The sequence below is a fragment of the Aulonocara stuartgranti genome (assembly GCF_965226115.1).
Source record: "Aulonocara stuartgranti genome assembly, chromosome: 3".
NCBI lineage: Eukaryota > Metazoa > Chordata > Actinopteri > Cichliformes > Cichlidae > Aulonocara > Aulonocara stuartgranti.
The window spans coordinates 32,175,822-32,197,230 of NC_138941.1; the positions used below are offsets into that span (position 1 = coordinate 32,175,822).

The following is a 21,409-nucleotide window of genomic DNA, read 5'->3' on the forward strand; positions in this document are numbered from 1 at the left end:
AGAATTTCATTTAAAGCATTCTTGAATCCATAAATTGTCTCACCAGTGCTGTTGGTGTTTTAACTCAAAGGACTTTTGCTACTGTGGCTTTGTTTTTTCAGATTGCCGTGTGGGCCAACAATGGAGATGCAGTGTTCATCAGGGAATTCACGCTGATTCGGCGAGATCACCTTGCTGAAGAGCCTCTGCATGATGGCGGCCAAAAACCAGAAGACCCGGTAAGTTTAAAAGCATCGCCGTTCATCTCTGTTAGCAAAAACTTAATATGTATAGCACGTTTTATTGCAGGTGAAAACACAATGTGCCACACAAAGCAGGAGCACAGCATAAAAGGTAAAAGCAGCTTCCCCATGTCTGGGGACCCAGGGAATAACCAAGGCAGCCTCTTCCAGATGACCTTAAGGGGGTTCTAGCTGGTTATTACCGAATTCCCACATTCCTGCTTTTTAATTTCAAACATAAACTTCAAATATCCAATTCTCCTTCCCTTAGAACTCACATTTAAATAAATCGAGATGTCAGATAAAACTAAAACAGCCAATAAATCTATCGCAGTGTGTTTACATAACACTTCGCAGCAGAGGAGTGAAAAATCATCTATGTTACACCTCAGTAATGAATGCAAGTGAATGATGATTGTGGGACCTTGGGAGAGGAGGTGTAATCTGACTGCAGGCTGACCCAGCTTGATGCAAAACAGGGCAGCACACGCAAACGCACTAACATTTGTTGCGTGTTCGGGGGTGGGGTGCCCCATCGCATTCCTCGCGCTCTGCCATCACCTTTGATGACACATGATTCCTGCCTGTGGCAGTTTTTGTCAGCTGATCTCTCTCCCAGATGTTTTATCTAAGCGGTCGGGGAGGGAGGTATGAAGGTGTCAAACTGATGTTGTTGCAGGCATTGATGTGTATCCTCATCCTCAGTGATGGGATTAGTCCTGGTGTGATAACAGAGCAATCTTTTAAAAGTGATTGAAGGCTTTTTAACTATATTACGTTAGCGCCAAGAGTTAGCTCAAGGTGAGTTTTTACGTTGCGCTTTTGTGTTTTCTGTGAGCACGTTTTGTCGTTGACGTGACTTCACTCGCATTTTTCTGGTTTACGTGCCTCTGTGACCTCTGCAGAAAGTCCTTCAGACACGTGTTTCCACGCCTCGGCAAATAACCATCTGACCTCAACGTATTGAATATTCACCAGCCTTCAACAGATGCTCACCACTAATCAAACAGTGACATTTCTTTTGAAATAAAATATCTGCTTGAACTCGCCATCGTGCTTTCAAGCAGGATCGTGAGGACTTATTTGACAACTTGCATGTGCTGGATAGTCTTACAGATCTGCAAAGGGCAAAGGTCATTTTGAGTTTTGGGAGGGTTCTGACCACGCCTTCTTTGTAATGTTCATGTGAACTCTAGATACCGCCTGCCCTTAAATGATTTAACTTTTATATGCCGGAGAAATATTTAACGGGAAAAAGAAACTATAAGGAGTCAAGAATTCAGATGCTGTTATACATGTTTACAGTTAGAAACCACAAACGCCATCTTTACAGCGTTTGGATTTCATGCTGAACCCAAACAGCAGTGTGATTTATGACGCACTGACCTCGAGCAAATGTTTGAATTTGCACGAACCGCTTTTTAAATGATTTTCAAGCCAAACATCATACAGAGAGTATTTATGTAACCACTCTGACATACTGTAGTCATGCCATCCCAGCCTCAGCTGCTCTTTATAGGCTTCATTAGAATGACTTTTGTTACATTCAGCACACAGGTGCTTTGGTTGTGATAGCCCCACATTTACTGTAAATAGATAGAATGACTTAACTCTGTGGGAAAAGCACTTCTGCCTCTTTATTTTAGATGAAATGATAGAAAGCTGTAATCTGTAAAATCTGATGACAGACCAGTAGAACGAAATTGTCATGATCTAGAATGACTTTTAGAGAACATTCAAGGCCAAAGCAGACATTACCAGCAGTTAACCTGCATGTATAAAATCTACAAATTTTTTTTCTACTTACTTAACTGAATAGCAGAACAGAAATAGAGGATTTCTTAAACTGACGTTACAAATGCTGCGTTTTGCTAAATTTATGATGCTAATGTGTCTTCAGATGAGGAGCTCACAGACTCCCAGGAGCCATACTTGCGATTCCTTTCAGCACTCAGCTGTTTTCAGTCTCTGTGTGCTTGTGGCGCTGTTCTGTGTTGGATCTAGGTTCAATATTAAGGTTGACTCAACGCCAAGATAAATGCAGCTTAATTAGCAAGTGACCCAGGAGGCAGATCCCCTCTAAAGTATATTCCCTTTCTCTCTCGTTTAACTTTCACGACTATATGCCAGGGTTGGTCGGTGGGCAATATGACTGACCTCCCCAGCACCCTTTACCCCATCCCCCAAGAGAACCGCAGATGAATTGTTCTCTCCAAAGGAAAGTGTTTTTCCTGGCAGCCTCAGCGCGATCTACTTCAATGGAATAGAGCTGTCTCGTACAGCTGAGGTCTAACATACCTTTGTTAATTAACCCATATTCATTATATGATGGCATGCGCTTACTGTAGCACTGTCAGCATTCATAAACATATATTAAGTAAATTTATGGGATTGAGAAGTTCCTGATTCAAAGTGTGCAGGGGGTCTGGTGGCTGAAATGTTGGCGGCTTAGTCTGAGAAAGTTTTTTTCCTTGTAATGAGACTGAATGAGTGAGAATGTGAAGATAAACAGAAAATCTGCTCATAAATCTAGCACTGGCTAGTCCTGCTCTTTGTTTGGCCACGAATATTTTTATTTTCCCTGCGTGCTCCTTTGATCTGCTGAGGTTTAAAGAACTGCGGCTCACTAAAATCCTTCAAAACGATGAAAACGTATCATTTTTACCTCATTTATACAAAAGAATAAAACACAAATAAATAACGTAAATCCTGTTTAACTGCAAATCATTTTAACATATCGAATTTTGAAACATTCAGTCATCTACCTTCACAATGTCATCGATAGGTTGTCTGGCCATATGCAAGGAAAATGCAAAACCATCGGGAACACCTCCTAAAACCATCATCAGCGAACACACTTTCCAAATTATTAAAAATACACACTTTAAACACATTGAGAGTGCAAACTTCTGACACAGCAGCTCACTCATTGGACACTATTTACTATTAAGGGAATATTATTGTGTTTATTTAGTTTTCCTTGTTCTTTTTAAACCTACTTTAAGACATTTGTGGTGTGAAGGTGCAACGTGCAGGTTTTTATATAGAAATAAATATATATTTATGTAATATAAATGATAAATGAAAAATTATTCCAGTTACAAAGCGACCATGATGCAGAAATGTTGTCATGCTTCTCTGGAGCGTTCGTGATATCACGGGGCTTAGTTAGTGCACATGGCATGTGTTGCATGCACATCTCTAATAGCATTATTGATGCTGATCATTGCATGCATGCTTTGAAGTAGCATTTGGTTAATGCAATAAGCTATGCTTATTTTAGCAAGACTAAGTGCACACGAGAGCTAAACTGACCTGCCATCAGTTCAGATCTGCCACAATCTGAAAGCATTTAGTGCATTCAGGATTTGATATGTTTTTGTGCTGTTTTGGTCAAAATAACAGACGGGAGGGAAAGAGCGAGAGAGAGCACACGGTTTTCTCTTTAGCCGCTATGTCTAGACACCAAATACGATCAGCTTGTCAGCAGGCAACTTTAAAGTAGATTACTGAAAGCTGATCCCTCTGTTAGTGTGTGCGCGTGTGTTTGTGTGCAAATGTCACCTCATACTTTGTTTGTGTGTTAGTGAAGTTCTCGCTGGCAGGAGTGTCTTTGCTATGAGTTTATCTGCATGAAAGCACTTTTGCTTCTTTAACATTGGCAGACAAATTCAAAGTTTAAGGACAAGCTGAATATGCTGCACACATCATATTAGCTCCTAACTAGGTAATTGTGGATAACATGTCAGGACACCACTCGGTGCTTCACACTGCAATTGCGCACAGATCTTCATTCGCTGTGCTTTGTCTGGCTCACATCCACTGCCACTTGAGAGTCACTGATTCACCTTAAATGCCTTTGGACTCTGGAATGAAGAGTGCCTGGAAAAAAACACCCTGGCAGACACAGGGAGATCCGGCAAATTACATACAGAAATGAGATTTTGAACCCATACCTTCCAAAAATATCCATACCAGAGGAAATTAAAGTGCACTGCACACAGAATTCATACTGAAGAAGAGCAGAAGTGCCTTACAAAAAGTATACAAAGTACTTGGATTAACCGTTTCCACATGAGACATTTTGAATTGTCATGGCAAGAAGAGCACAGTCCAACTGACCCAGCCCATTGCCCTGGTGTTATCAATGATGGCTTAGTGGGACACTTCCAGTAAGCAGTCGTTTAGTTTCTTCTGTTTTTGTTGTTGTGACAAACTGTTTGTTTGCCTTGTAAAGTGTTTTTTTCTGGTTCTGGTGGGTTGTGATGCACCCATTGCTGCTTTTGATCAAATTTTAAGTGAAATGTCTCTTCCTGTCTGCTCTCAGTCTATCTCGCTTCTTCACACGCCAAGAAATTCAAGCCTTAATGTCTTTACATGCTCAATTGCACCTCAGGCAGCATTTGTCGGGGTTGTTTTTTCCCCCCACTTTTTGAGAAGCTTCAGAGTGAACAGGAGCTGGAGTGGTTCCGCCTTTTGGCAGGGTATCAGGGGTTGCAGTAATTGGGGTTGGGCTTGTAGGGCCAAGGGCCAGTCTGGGTGGTACGCACGGAGAGCGCTCAGTGGCTGTGGCAGCAGCAGCTTACAGAAAAAGTAACCCATTGCTCAGCTGCATGCTGACTTGGCAGCTGTGTTTTGCATGTTGTGCCAGGTGGAAAGGGCAACCGTCTTGCACAATTAAACACTTCATTTGTCTTCATTAATGCGAGAATTGGCTGACAGAGAGGGTGTTTACGTTCAAGGTTTTTTGACTTCATTGTCAAGTTAAATGCGATCAGGAATTTCTGAGCTTTTGATGTGATGAAATTTACTTAAATTGAGCCAGTGCATATAACAATGCCCATAACCTTCCAAGCCTCCAGGTAATATCTCCTGCACATGAGCATGGAACCATGTTTCAAGTGCTGCTGGAATGATGCAATATTTTGTCAGGCAGGGCAAGCACCCTGAGCACGCATATGGAAAAGATCACTATAAATCATCTTAAAATAGGTGACTAACATTGTAATTTTAATAAAGTATGACCTTCTCTAGTGTGCCTTTGTAATAAGCACCTGCCTCACTTCTCATGAGGAAACACAAACTACCTGGTGTTACCAAAGTGGTAACACTTTTAGATAAATCTAAATTAATACATTTGGCAATTAGACTCCCATGACCCATCATGGCAGAATGAAATCCCAGCGGTGGTAGGATTTAGGGGAGAACCCCCGCAGTGTAGATGCTGGTGGTGAAGAGGAAGACTGAGGCTTGGGTGGAGCTCTGAATAACTCGGGTGAGGCGGAGATGCGAAGGACGTGGGTGGCATGAATGAGAGTCTGAATGGAAGAATGACACTGGGATTTAAACCACAGAGAGTGGAGGCTGATTGGCTCAAATAAGGCGGTGGAAAAGATGATTGGACTGAAGGAGGGGTGGGGGAACGCCAGGCCTCAAGGGCCGGTGTCCTGCAGCTTTTAGATGTGTCCTTGATCCAACACTGCTAATTTAAATGGCTATATTACGTCCTCAACATGTCTTGAATTTCTCCAGAGGTGTGGCAATGAACTATAATCATTTGATTCGGGTATGTTGGTGTGTTGACCCAGGGTGATGTCTAAAACCTGCAGGACAGCGGCCCTTGAGGCCTGCAGTTCCCCACCCCTGGACTAAAGTCATGATGTCAGTATTGAAATTGATAGACTAGCAGCCAAACACCGAAGCCTTCAGATGAGTGATCCTAGATCTTCCTTATTGAACTTAATCATGAGCTTCATTAATATAAAACTAACGTTCATGCACTTGACTGATTTTTCTCAGTTCAAAATAAAGATCTGTCCAGCAAGTGCTGTTTGGTGTACTAACGATAAGCAAGTCAGCGCAATGGGCAGAGTTAATGCCAAAGTCAAGTGTTGTCAAGCATCACAACAGGGATGTGTTGAAGTGACAGTGGTCGCTTGTGTTTCAGCGCTCAAAAGGCATTGCTGTTCACCAAATGGAGAAAAACGCACTTTGCCATCTCCCCAGAACAACCAGCATGTTGAAATGGAGTTAGGCGGACGCGATGCTTTCTACCAACTGGTTATGGAAAACCTGCCTAATCCAGTTAGGACAGAAGCAACGTCAGACTAAAGATGGAAGCGAGTTTAATAAGTTGATAGCTACTTCTGACATCAGGCTCCTAACATTAAGTTATGGCTCACACAAGAATACGTAATAGCTTTGGCAGTTATCTTTTCACTTTTCACTTTACTGCACTTAGTGATTACACTTTCTAAACACTTAAATGTTTGTGCGAGCCCAGTCGCTGCCCAGAAACTCACCGGTTTATGTCCCTGTCAATTTTAATATGCACATTGTAAAGGTATGTTACTGCCAAAATGAAATTTCCTCCACCTTTTCACCCAAGTGAGGTCTCACTGGATAAAGAGGATGCTGTGTGTCAGCTACTCAGTTCCACAGAAAAACGGCAGAATTTTCAGTCTCTGCCGGGATGTTCTCAATTTGTACAAACAAGCAACAAATCTCCAAGGACACCACCATCCCCACCCCATTTAACCTTTGGTATGATGGTAATAAAAGTGGAAGGAATCTTACACTTGGACACACTGCGCTGATATTTTTAACATTTGCTTCTTTTTATTGACGTAAACTGAGTTGTTTCACTACATGCAGCAAATCCAAAGAGCAGAAGACGTAGACAGCAAAAGGTTTTCTCACACAGTCCCCTCGTCTGTATGATGCCCTAATGAAAAGCACGCTTTGTTTCACCACTCGGTTGTGAAATAATTCTCTCACATTTCTTCATTATTAAACTTGTTGTTAGAGAAATCAGCTCCTCTGGATCTGTTCACGTTGCATGCGATTGACTATTTATCAAAACACTGCCCCGATGTGAAGCAGCCCATGCTCGAGTTGGATTGGAAAAACCTGGATTTCAAACAGTGAGTAAATAACTACTGTTGTGAGTCCAGTTAGCCATAAATGTAAATGTTTGTTTTCACATAGCCGGGAGTCTGAAAGAGACCTCGACTTTGTTGAAATTTGTTTGTGACAAACCAGAGGAATCCTTTTTTTTCTTTAATTCAAGAGCTGATTTTCTTTAAAACAAGAGAAAAGCTGAGAAGAAAGCAGCGAGTTACAAGCCATGTGTCTTCTGGACTTGTACGCTTTTGGCTGGCTGACTGGTGTTTGGCACTTGCGAGGGTTGTTTGGAGGCTTGAAAGTGCTGAGTGCTGGTGAATGTGGTGTAAAGCCACGTGGCTTTGGACGAGGGATCTTTCTCTCACCCCTGTGTTTGTTCCATCAGCATATGTGTTCAGTAAATCCTTGGCCCGAACCGTGCCACAGCGAATGCATCCCCCCCGCTTGATGTGGTCTCACATCCGTGCGCTGTGGGTACTGGAGTGGTGCTGCTGAGGTAATGCCACCAGGGACAAGACCTCACCACAACACCCACATAACAAATGTGGGTGTTGTGCATGCAGCCAGTGGTGTGTCTGTTGCTGGCTACTGATGCACGCACACTCCCATCTGGGGAGACACTCGCACAGCGTACCCTCGCGTAGTCCCGTAGCTCGCATGCTGACATGTGCATATGCGTTATGAAGAATCCATGTGTTTGTGATTTCGGCGCCTTTTAGCGTTCAGCACCAACACACAGAACTGTGCCTTTGATTAATGGGCAAATCTTCCCTCTCCTACTAAGCTTTCACCCCACCCCCCACGCTCGTCTCTCCTCGCCCAGTATCTGCTCCTCGTTGGCGTGTGAAGGCACGCACAGATTTTCTGGACGAGTGATTGATTTCTAATTGTTTACATTTCAGGTTGCACTCCCTTCTGCAGATGTTTGTATTCTTCTCCACATTCGCTGTGCATTTACGCAGGCATGCACAGACACAAACAGAAACACTCATACAATAGCGACGTGTTGATGCCAGCGAGTTTCATCCAGGAATTTTTGGATGTCTTAACTCGGGTTTTTGGCACCGCGTGCGCTAATTGTCTCCAAGTGGAGGTGATTGTTACGATTAGGCCTTTAATTTTCTGGCTTCGGATGTGTGTTTGGGCGTGTGGGCAAGATTATTAAAAGCCCTTGCCATGAATGTGGTTTCTTTCTGTTTAAATAGGAGTGTAATAAGCTCATTTAAATTTTTACCACAGTTTTCAAATCTAGGGCGTTTTAGCCAAGTAAGGACACAGTAGTTCTTCTTCTGGATGTGAATCCTTCACCCTAAATCTTACTGCTGTTAAATAAAACTGTCTCTGGGACAAGTTGTTTTTCACCTTGTGGTTCCTGACTTACTACATAGGAGTTACTAACTGGAATAAGTGTAGTAGCACTCCAAAGTAAGCTTCTGTATGACTTGCTTATAGTGGCCACTTGGCTCAGTCAGTCTGCAGTATGTAGCCAATCTACAGTGTAAGCAATAGTGTTAACCTGAGTTACAGCAGTAATTACTTGCTGCTGAAGGATCCCTGCCACCTATGTAGCAGAGTTTACCTTAAGAAGTGGGAAACCTGCAACCCAAAGCCTATCTGCGTCTTTAATGTGGGCTCTAATTACTCTTTGTGTTGGTTGGTGGACATGTACAATAAAGCAGGAGAACAAACATACATATCTCACAATTTTCCTCTCCGGACAGCCGTGTCCTCTTCTGGTTCTCACAGGTCTGCCAGCACAGCTGGGTCGATTACTGGAACTGCGATTTAAAGTTCACAGGTTGGATAGTCATAACAGAATGCAGAGAGGTCTGCAAATTGGATCAAACAACCTTTGATTGTGATATTTACCATCGTCAAGTAGTTACAGACTGCACAGAGTCATAAAGTAGCAGCTGTTGGATAAGAATCCTTTGGTGTGATGTGATGTTCAAATACACCCTCATTCAGTGTGTTTTCTGCTTTTATGTAAGAAAGTTGAATTTAGCCAAAAGAAACACAAGTTAAGACTAAGATAAAACTCCCTCCAGAATACGAAATTATAGCAAAAATATTTTGTTTCACTGTTTTTTAAAGCTGCTCACATGATATCCTAAAATGTGACTGAGACGTGTTGGTTTCAGTAGTACGTGTGAAAAAAATGTTCTCTATTTACGGTTCATGTTTCTCCACCGGCTAGTTGTTAGTTAGTGAGTGTGTGTGTACAAATCAGTGTCTTCCAGTCTAAACTACAGACACTGGTGGGAATTTGCTTGTATGCGCAAGGAGGTTTTGGTGCATCATCGTATCATCAAACATCCCCAATGTTGTTGGGGTTGAACCAGTGAATCAGGGCATCACAGACTGGTCTCTGTGCTTTCGAGCAATTTCACAGTGACTACCAGCAGCCACGCGTAACTGAGTGTCCAAGTGACCAGTGTGACGAGGGCACAGATTATTATTCAGACATTTTCCACAGCTGAAGCCACCACACAGCGGGCTAAACAGCAAAGATGCAGTTCAAAATGTTACCCTCTGTAGCTACGGCTTTCTTTAGGGAAATAGTGCTTCCAGCTTTAACCTCAGTGAGTAATATAATTCTTTAAAAATAGTGGTAACAGGAGTATTTTCCTTTTTTTTTCTTGTGTTTTTTTCCAGATGCTAAACTAAATAAATTTAGTATAATTCAGCAGAAATCTTTATAATAGAGATCTTTCTTCCTGATGTGATGTTCTCTGCAGCACAAAATATCAGTTAAATACAGTATTTAACAGAAAGAGGAGGGTCTGTTCTTTTAAAAAACATGCTGAGATTTGTAAATACTTACGCATACCACCTAAGGTGATATTAATAGTGATTTATAAATGATCGTGTGATCCATCTTCCTTGTGAGCTTGTTTAATACAACTTAAATTACACCAGGTCAATCTCAATCGAGTGCAGCAATAGTTTTAACAAAAGTGGCCTGGATTTGCTCAGGCATTTTTCAGCTTTTGTAGTATCGTCTTTCACCTTATGGTTAAGTTGCTTTAAATAACAAAGCCTTTGTTTCCAAAATGTAATTTAAATGCAGTTTTTCTGCAGGGCAAAAAGCCCTGATGCTTGTCTCTACACAAGTTACATACTCATGAGAGATTTTATGCTTCTCAACTTGACTTCTTTGGCTGGATGACTTAAAGCGTAATGGACATCGGGTTTGGTCCTAAACTCGGTGGTCTCCCTCTGGTTCATGCTGAGAACCAATAACTGCAAACTGGTGTAAGTACCATAAGTACCGTAAGTCTAAACATGGGAAAATCAGGACCATCCAGTATATGCGTGTAGACCTTCAAACACATTCAGGCGCTCACAGAGTTTTTGCTCTCAGGGAGCGCTGGGAGAGAATGTAATCTGTTCACAAACCACAAAATTGAAAAATGACCCTGACATTCTTCCAAGCTGAAAAGTGAACAATGCTTGCAACACAAGAAGGCATAGTTTAAACCAAACCTTTATACAGCACAGAGGTAAGCCTTTAACGTCAAATGAACACGGTTTAAGGATCTCTTTAGGTTGCGTTTCTCTCCCCTTCAGATGCTCTCACACTTGCACACACCTTAAATACAGTGGGGCAAAAAAGTATTTAGTCAGCCACCGATTGTGCAAGTTCCCCCACTTAAAATGATGACAGAGGTCAGTAATTTGCACCAGAGGTACACTTCAACTGTGAGAGACAGAATGTGAAAAAAAAATCCATGAATTCACATGGTAGGATTTGTAAAGAATTTATTCGTAAATTAGGGTGGAAAATAAGTATTTGGTCACCTCGAACAAGGAAAATCTCTGGCTCTCACAGACCTGTAACGTCTTCTGTAAGAAGCTTTTCTGTCCCCCACTCGTTACCTGTATGAATGGCACCTGTTTGAACTCATCATCTGTATAAAAGACACCTGTCCACAGCCTCAAACAGTCAGACTCCAAACTCCGCCATGGCCAAGACCAAAGAGCTTTCGAAGGACACCAGGAAAAGTATTGTAGACCTGCACCAGACTGGGAAGAGTGAATCTACAATAGGCAAGCAGCTTGGTGTGAAAAAATCAACTGTGGGAGCAATCATCAGAAAATGGAAGACATACAAGACCACTGATAATCTCCCTCGATCTGGGGCTCCATCCCGTGGGGTCAAAATGATCATGAGAACGGTGAGCAAAGATCCCAGAACCACACGGGGGGACCTGGTGAATGACCTGCAGAGAGCTGGGACCAAAGTAACAAAGGTCACCATCAGTAACACACTACAACGGCAGGGAATCAAATCCCGCAGTGCCAGACGTGTTCCGCTGCTGAAGCCAGTGCATGTCCAGGCCCGTCTGAAGTTTGCCAGAGAGCACATGGATGATACAGCAGAGGATTGGGAGAATGTCATGTGGTCAGATGAAACCAAAGTAGAACTTTTTGGTATAAACTCAACTCGTCGTGTTTGGAGGAAGAAGAATACTGAGTTGCATCCCAAGAACACCATACCTACTGTGAAGCATGGGGGTTGAAACATCATGCTATGGGGCTGTTTTTCTGCCAAGGGGACAGGACGACTGATCCGTGTTAAGGACAGAATGAATGGGGCCATGTATCGTGAGATTTTGAGCCAAAACCTCCTTCCATCAGTGAGAACTTTGAAGATGAAACGAGGCTGGGTCTTCCAACATGACAATGATCCAAAACACACCGCCCGGGCAACAAAGGAGTGGCTCCGTAAGAAGCATTTGAAAGTCCTGGAGTGGCCTAGCCAGTCTCCAGACCTCAACCCCATAGAAAATCTGTGGCGGGAGTTGAAAGTCCGTGTTGCTCGGCGACAGCCCCAAAACATCACTGCTCTCGAGAAGATCTGCATGGAGGAATGGGCCAAAATACCAGCTACTGTGTGTGCAAACCTGGTAAAGACCTATAGTAAACGTTTGACCTCTGTTATTGCCAACAAAGGTTATGTTACAAAGTATTGAGTTGTATTTTTGTTATTGACCAAATACTTATTTTCCACCCTGATTTACGAATAAATTCTTTACAAATCCTACCATGTGGATTCATGGATTTTTTTTTCACATTCTGTCTCTCACAGTTGAAGTGTACCTCTGGTGCAAATTACTGACCTCTGTCATCATTTTAGGTGGGGGAACTTGCACAATCGGTGGCTGACTAAATACTTTTTTGCCCCACTGTATGAGTCATGCAGAAAAAGGGCTCTAGCTGGCACATCACTATACATGCATGGCAGATTCAAGGCACTGCTATGCAGAAACTGCCTCGCTCAGGTCCCAGGAGGACCAATTAAGCTATATTTGTACCTCTGATATCTTATTTATCTTCCCATTGCACGGGCCAGATGACAGTTAGAGATATCTGTTCCAACTTGTGTAGCTGTCCTCTCGTCATCTTTATTTTTTCCAGTTCTCTGGTTAGGCCTCTTTTTAAGAGAGACCTCATCAAAACAAATGAGACTAGGACAAATGACTGTTAAGATACTGAAAAAGTACAGGATCGTGCCAGTTTTCACTCTGGGGGAGGACTGGGGGATATCTGGCTGATGTGTGGATGGCAGTGGATGGTTGATGGGGTCCTTTAATCACACAGATTTTCCTGCACGTAAAAGTACAATCGGTCCCATATTTAGCTTCTACTTATTTCTCTAAACATCATCTTCCACCTCTGTTTTTTCTCAGTGTGATTAAGTGCATCAGTTTACCAACAGCATGAGCGGACCTGAACAATAGGGTATCGCGGGCATGTGCTAGTAATATGTGCAATAAACAGCGGAGTGCAATAAAGTGTCACAGTGTGTGTCGTGCGATGTGAGAGAGCAGGGTTGAAATAAAACGCTGACAGATGATTCTCTGCGAGACAGATGTGTGCCGCTGTCGAGAGTTATTGCCCGTGGTATGAAAGATTTCCTGTATCTGTCCTTGTGGCAGCGGACCTCCTTCTCTAACACACTGATTCAGCTACAGGGACTCTTTCATACCGCATGCAATAACTCTCTTCAGCGTGTCCAGGAAGAGGTGCAGAGGGCGGTGAGCGTGATGAATAGGCAAGTTTGTTCGGTGACCTTCTCTCCGCTACAGCTTCAAAAGTGTCCAGTTTGCAGCCAATCACAGAGCCAGCCATCCTGCTCGGGTTATCCCGTCTGTTGGTGTCTCCAGCTCCGATGCTACCTTCCCAGCAGACCCCAGTAAAGTGCGCTGCACTCACAACAAGTGAGTGATAGGAAAACTTCATTTTGTTGAACATGTTCCTTAGGAAATGGAGCCTGCTGATCCCCTTCTTGTATACATCCTCTGTGTCGGCTTTCCTGTTCAGCCTGTTGTACATGTGGACGCCCATGGTTCATGAACATCCTGTTCCAGGACAGACACGGGTTATATAGCATCTGAGTCTTAAGCACTTAAATTGGAGGCAACTGGACTTCTTTTCACATTCAGAAGCAGATGATTTCTCCCAGATCATTTCACAATAAACAGTAAGATTGTAAGTTAGATTAATTTTTAAAAGAACACAATTTTCAGTGTGTGTATGTGTTGTTGTTCACCTTAAAGAACCAGTAAAATTTCGGGCATTGGCTAAAGCTCTTTTTCACCAGACATTATAGAAATGACAGGAATTTGAGATGCCTTTGGAAGTAGAAATAAAACAACACAGACACACAAATATATAAAAATACCCATATCTAGAATATAATAGAACAGCCCTTTATTGTGATTGTACTGTACATGTACAACGAGATTGTGGACAATGAAAGTGACAATGATAATGTACCTCTTGTACTGAGCAGCATCTGGTGCTCGAGGCAAATTGTAGCCTTCCCACAACAGACGTGGAGATTTCCTGGATTCCTTTCACCCCCCTTTTTTTCTTCCTTTCTAAATCCCGAACCAAATCTTAGTGAAAGGTGACCCAGTGGAGTATTGAAGCTTCCAGATTTATGACCCCACAGTGAACGATGAAGGTCTTGTGATGAAAACATTGCCTGGAGGCCTCAGGCTGAGAGCCAGGGTGCTAGTTGACTAAAGACAACCGTTTGGTTTGGTGTTACATTGTCCCCCAATGAAACGTCTGCATTGTCTTGTTACACGTGTGTCTGAGGGGGGAAGGAAAAGTCAGTCTGTGATTTATGAGATTAATCTTCTTGTTGCTGCAGAGCCAAATGTGAAAATCTGCAGAACAATATAAAGCCATCAGTCATTTGATCACTGATGAAATCATTAATATTGCACGGAACGCAAGCAAGAGCTCATCTCCGCTCACCCAGGAGTGAAAAGAAAATCTTGAACCAGAATTAAAGAACAAGGGGAAGCATCCTCTTTCCTCTCGACCCCTGCAGCATTCAGCACTTTTATTTCCTCCATGTTAAAAACGTGCTCTGTGCTGTTCGGTTATGATTTGTGGCGCCTTCGGTTTTACAGGCCGAACCACAAACAAACGAGCGTATTTCTCACAAGCAGCTTTTCTGAATGACCTCACTGGGATAATGATAGGGTTGAAGCGCAGTGGATGAGCTTCTCCTCCGCTCCGTCGGTGCGATGCTATAGATGATGGAGGGATGGGAAGCGGAGGGGGACGAGGGCGAGGTTTTAAGGCGCTGGCGCTGTTTCGCCCTCAATTGCACGGCGGCACGTCAGCACGTGGCAAAAGACACCAAGCAGACCGAGCCGCACCAGATGAGCTGAGGCTGCAGCTCCCGTCTGGCACGCAAACTCGGGCCCCACTAACTGGCTCTCGGATCGTTTTTGTGTGTCCTGTCTGCAAGAATCTGATGACGGCAGCAAAGTGTGGGAAAAGTGTTTGTAATGTTTACAGTTGCTGCTAATGATTTAAAACGTGTAAATACGCGTGTGATGTACGAGCGTGTTTGCTCTATGGGAGGGAGGGAAGATTTACTTTAACACCCTCTCATTTTGTGTCTGTTGCCAGAAGCTGGGGGTTTATGTAAACCTCTGCCACAGTTGAGAGGGCTCAGACCACCCCAGACATGCAGACATGTCTCATCAGTGTGCGTCATGGATCACCCGTGGACTCTTTGTATGTATGTGCACACGTGTGGGAGGGAGCTGCTAATTAAAAGTGATATTCGGAGCTCAACGGACTGTGTGCTGTTCTCTAGATGTTTTCTATTAATGGATGTAGTCTTTTATTATTTTGTTCTTTCACATTGCACAAAGTTTCTTTTAAAACCTGTCGAGGAGTTTTGATGATGAGCTTAAAAACTTGCAGTTTTGTCTCTGAGACACAAGATGCTGCTCTTGAGCTATGACGGCTACAACATCGATCACGTCAGAGGCTGAAAAGTCAGTACAGCGATAAAGTTGGCTGTGAAATAAAAGTAGAAAATAACATCAGAGCAGAGTTTTCTCTGTATGTCTGACTTAAATGCCACTCTAGAAATTCTATACTTTGGATATACAAATAAAATGTCCCTGCGTGTTAAAGGATTGTTATTCTTTCACCACTGTTTTTGTCCTTATCATGAATTATAAACTTATTACAAATACTTATTAGGTTTTTAATTATAGGACAGTTATCTTAGTGGTAGAAAAAGACTGGAAGGTAAAAACAACTGTTTTTGTGAGCAGGTCCATCCATTCGCTTCCGCTCATCCTTTTCAGGGTCGCGGGGGCGCTGGAGCCTATCCCAGGTGTCATAGGGCGAGAGGCAGGTTACACCCTAGAAAGATCGCCAGTCTGTTGCAGGGCTAATACACAGAGACAGATAATCATTCGCACTCACACCTATGGGCAATTTAGATTAATCAATTAACCTACCCTCACAAACTGCATGTCTTTGCATGGTGAGAGGAAGACGAGTACCCGGAGGGAACCCATGCAAACACGGGGAGAACATGCAAACTCATGCAACAAAGAAGATGTACGTCCTCTTTCAATTCTAAGGATTTATGTATCAGGACATTGTTAAAAAAAAGTTTGAATCTCAGATAAACAGCAACATTTTGTTTGAGTTTTTAACAAAAACTCCAAAATGTAAAATCAAATGTGTGAAAAATAGCTTATAGAACCACCTTTAGTAATAATTGTTTTCTGTCACAGTTGCAGGGGAATCTTGGCCCACTCATCTTTGCAACATTGAGGCTTGTGGTCATTCATTTATGCACAGCTCTCTCGAGATCCCAGCGCAGTATTTCACCCAGGCTGAGGTCTGGACTTTGACTGGGCCATTGCAACACCTTAATTTGTTTGTTTTTTTCAGTCATTCTGTTGTAGACTTGCTGCTGTGATTGTGATCATTTCCCTGTTGGAGCCAAGCTTTAGCTGTCAGACAGATGGCCTCGCAGTACTTTGGTATAATCTTTTTGCAGTTTCTCTAAGCATTGCATCGTCTGATCTTGGAGGAAATTTCCTGGAAATTCCACTATCGGGAATGTTCACAATGGTCTTGAATGTTTTCAAGTTGTCAGTAATCTCTCTCACTGTCTAATTTTTTAAAATAGCCTCATGGCCCTTCCCACATTGATGGGCAGAAACAATTACTGCTCATTACTTCATGGCACTGTGTTAACACACATCCATAGACTGCACTACTTAGAATAAGAATTTCATGCAATTATATCAGAAACCATGCTGTAATTCATGCATAGCCCATAGATGATCTAGTATGCAGGCTGCAGTAAAGGTAAAGCAAAGGAAAATCTTTCATCTCTCCTCTGGTGCTGTTCACTGTTACTGCCAGAGGTGCTACCTATAACCAACTTCAGTAGTTAGGAGTTCACTACAGTAGCATACTTAGACAGCTGTGAGCCTAAAGGCTTCTTAAAAACATGGTATAAGGGTTTTTATGGGATAGCAGGATGGCATATGGGTGAACTGATTTATTGCAGCTATTTTTCTGCGATAACTCTTCCATCATGCACCCAAATGTTTACTCCCCATCTCTTGGGCAAGCTTCGACTTGACGCTAACCTTAAAGGAAGATACACAAAGTTTCTTCTCATTAGTGTGCGGTTTCTGGCTTTGTTGTGTAAGCTGTGCGAGAGAAACTTGATTTAATATCCAGTAATATAAAGAAACATAGCCTAAGGTGGATGTTTTGCCACATAAACTGTCTTTTGTCAAATTGCGTTGCATGAAATGAATTATTGCTTGCAAAGCAAACACTAACGGCGCGCACACATACATGTAGACGCTCATTTTCTCATCTCTTTCACATTTTTTCCCCTTATTCTCCTTCACTCTCACTCTTGCATACACAAGCACGTTACCCGCAATACCCTCAAATACAGAGATGCAGGCTTCCAAGGCTAGCAGCAACCTATTATTAAACATGTAACTCCATATCAGAGATAATTTGACGTTTCCTTGTGCAATCATTACTCCCAGTTTTCAAGACCTGGAAAACATTTTCACCTCTTTTTTATATACTGTGTATGATCGTCATGTAATCTAATTGCACTGTAGTTGATTGGTTTATTTGATTTAACATTTTTACTACTGGAGGGTGGCAGATACAAGCTGTGTCTCGAATCATCGAATGGACTTCCAACCTTTTTGACCATTTTGAGTACTTTAATAGTGGACTTAAAATGGTCAAAAAGTTGAACTTGCATTGCTGTGCAGTTTTAAGGCAGTAGGAGAATACATTGTTAACACTTTTAATGGTCTCAATGCTAGTGCTGTACGATATTAGATAAAGTTTTGTATTGATCTGATATCAAGTAAATAAAAGGCAGCTTATGTAGGGTGTGCCATAACTTATGAGATATAGAGGTAATGTAGATAGACAGGAAAGCAGGGAGAGAGCGAGGAAGAGCCACAGGTCAGACTCAAACCCAGGCCTACCTACTCTCTTGTATGCTATACAGCACACGGTCGCCTGCTAACCCACTGAGCTAAACCAGTGCCAAACTTTGAATGCGTTTTACTGGCCACTAGGGCTGCTCGATTATGGCAAAAATGATAATCACGATTATTTTCACTGAAATTGAGATCGCGATTATTTGACGATATTTATTTAACCCTTTAAGACCTACTATAGAACCAAGTCCGCCAGAGCTTATATTATTTTTTTTACATGTTGTAGTGCCATTTGTGGGAGCATTTCAAGTTGCTAAATAACTGTTATAGCCCATATTTTAATAATATGTATGCATTAAGTCCATAGTAACTACATTAATTGCAAAAAAGTGCAATAAACTACAAAAAAATTTATATCGTTTTTGTTTTGTTTTTTTACATATATTTCTACTTGGAGAAATTTAAGAGGCTTATCCCTCAAAACTTTAAATACAAAAAAGTTGCAAAAAATAGTTTCCCACCACAGGAAATTTAGTTTGAGTGTCTTCATAGTTTTATTTTGGAGATACACCAATTTTTATATACTGCAGGAAAAACAAAAAAAAAACAATCCTATGATGCAAATTTGCAAAGAAAACAGCAGGTGCATCAAAATAAACTATTTCCAGCTGTGCAATTTGAGTTCTAAGCATCCCAGAAACTATTCAGAAAAGTCAAACATGACCAGTATAGGCTTTTAAGGCCTACAAGTAAAAAACTACATTTCCGCGAAAATGACGCCACTTCCGGTTTCGGGCAGGAAATACGCGGTTCGGGTTCTACAGGCATTTAAAAATAGTTACACAAAACGGAGCGTGCTGCTCTGACCGGATTTAAAGGGTTAACAATGACTTTAGAAAATAATATAAAATAGTGTGCAACACCACTGAAGTTTTTTTTTTTTTACCTCTCTTTTCAACCAACGGCAGTCACTCTCCTCTCCAAATAACTTCTGCTTAGCTTTCCGAGCTTCCCTCGGGTCCTCTTAATCAGCGGTCTCCAACCTTTTTTGCGCCACGGACCGGTTTATGCCCGACAATATTTTCACGGACCGGCCTTTAAGGTGTCGCGGATAAATGAGGGAGGGGCTAATAATCGGCTCTGTCATTTTTAATGATCGTTGAAAGCCCAGATCGTAATCGTGATTAAAATTCGATTAATTGAGCAGCCCTACTGGCCACTAAATCACTTTTAATTTTCACAATAATTCATTAACACAACAAAATCCACCTTTCGGCCTCTTATGTATTTAGAGGTTTTTTTGAGACCTGGAATGTTTATGTGCCTGTCTGTAAGACCCTTTCGATCACTGTCTGTTATTTCAATGTGCTTTAGGCTATAAATAAAATAGATGTGACAGTTAACATAGAAGGTTCAGAAATGTCAGAAAGTGTTAAATCAACGATTTTTTTCATTTCCAGAAGAGTAATTCATTTAACACAATTCAATAAGCCAACATACATTCAGTATGTTGGCTTATTGAATCAGCTACAGAGTAACATTTCAGTGCGATATATGAACTCGTTTTAAGACACTGCATCTTGGATCTGGAGAATTTTCACTTGTTCCATCGGCAGATTTTTTTACTTAGTACACTCGTTTGAAATAAGCTGTAGGTTATGGCATCTTATTTTAAGTGTGATGAGATATTTTTGACTAGAAATTAGACAAATATACTAGTTTTTACAGTGTAGAAACACATTATTGATGCTATTACACTAGTGTCAGTCCGATACCACTAACTGTGTTGGTATGGATACTACCAACGTTTGGACTCATCTGGCCACCACCTCTAGTTAGCTGCTGCTGTTTAGTGTTTGTGCAGGTTAAATTGTAGTCTTCACTTTGAAAGGTGTACAGTTACATGTAGGAGAGGCAGTGAGTTGGAAATATCCATGAAATGCAAAAACTAGTGTATTGTAAAATTGTAAATGTAATCTGGAAAGATCATAACTTGTGGTGACAACACCAGCCTATCAGAATTTACATAATACAAGTATAGGGTGCATATAGTGTAGCACATGAAACAGTAGTAGATAGTTAGTAGTATTTAATAGTTGTTTTAGCCGACTTGGTAAGAAACTCTCTAGTTCCATGATTTGCACTGATGTGCCTTGAGACAAGTCCAGATGTGCCATGGGATTTTGCAACAACAACACATAATTATTGCAGTGTACAGCTGCACATAATGTAAATTTAGCAGTTGGATTGTACATTTTCTGTAATTTCTTTGTAAAAATTCATTTTAAAAGACGCTCATTAACAGCTAATCTACCTAAACAAAAGAGAAAATGTAACACTAAAGCTACTTGTCTTTTGGCTAGGGGTAGAAAGTTTGCTACTAGATAACATAATGCTTAAGAGGTATGATCTGTTTTAAAGGCTGAGGCAGCTATACTGTTAGTCTCTTTGGGAAGACAGCTTCTTCATGTGATACTAATAAAAGTGGCTTGCCTTTAAGTAGTAGATTGATAACACTGGCCTGTATAAGGCACGCCACCAGTAAAATTATACGAGTACTGTCACTGTGGGTAGACAGGCTGAGCTGAAATGCAGTGCAGTGTACTTTATGTAAGAGGGATGGAAAGAGAAGACTAGATGGAGTGAGAGTCTGTAAAGCAGTGAGGCTACAAGAGAAAAAATAAAAATGGGATGGAAGTGTTCAAATCTTGGTTGACTCATGTTTCCTTTTTCTTTAGTAGGATGTCTTTAACTTTGTCTTTCCTGTTCATATTTTAACAGGCTGAAGTCAGCTTAATGAAAGACTCCGTTTTGGATAGATTCATCTCACTTCAAAAATCTAACTGAGCAATATCAGAGAGAAACAGCCACAATGCCTTTTTTTGCGTTACTGTTGCGTCCTCTGTGTTTCTCGGGCAATTGCACAGGCATATGGGTGAGGAACGCTTGAAAGCAGATCTGTGGCAGGCTGATGGATAGTTTCCTCTTTGTGAATGTGGGCGCTACAAGACAAAGCCCAGTTGATGTTTTAAAGTTTGACTGCTTGAAAGAGCTGTCAGCACTCCCGGCACCATGACAAGTTCTAGAGAGAGGAGTATATTACATAAGAGATGTCACACTGTCTATGTGGATAATATGATTCTGAGCTTGTAAAATGAGCACAAGTGTTTAAAAATAAGGAATTCTCATGGAAGTTATATCTCAGGTGTTTTTTGGACATGTAAAAATGTATGTCTGTGATACAGTAACTACAGATAAAGCTAATATACTTAAACAACCACTAAAAAGAAATATTGAAAATGTGCTTTATTTTATTTGTTCATTTTTTGTTCTCAGACTGTTTATTAAAACCAGGTTTTCAGCTGGAAGAAGAAGTTATAGACAATGAGCTATAGGTGCATCTATTAAAAACCTTTAATAAGTAAAAACCCTGGTGACCTTGACCTCAAGGTCAGACGTGAGCTTTTCAAGGTCACCTTGACTTATTAGTCCACAATTACCTAGAAACTATTCTTT

At 41.6% G+C, this 21,409-nt stretch overlaps 1 protein-coding gene across 3 annotated transcripts in view; it reads left to right on the plus strand.

The window, feature by feature from the left end:
* Positions 1-21,409, plus strand: part of LOC309702946 (ADAMTS-like protein 1) — a 104,997-nt gene that overhangs the window by 36,336 nt on the left and 47,252 nt on the right. For 2 of the 3 annotated variants that reach the window (XM_082527596.1, XM_082527597.1), the window contains exon 2: positions 102-218. In XM_082527596.1, the coding sequence (XP_082383722.1) occupies positions 102-218 (117 nt within the window). Of the gene's footprint in view, positions 1-101; positions 219-15,088; positions 15,175-21,409 lie in introns of those variants that run through there. The other variant, XM_082527599.1, reaches the window with a different exon arrangement.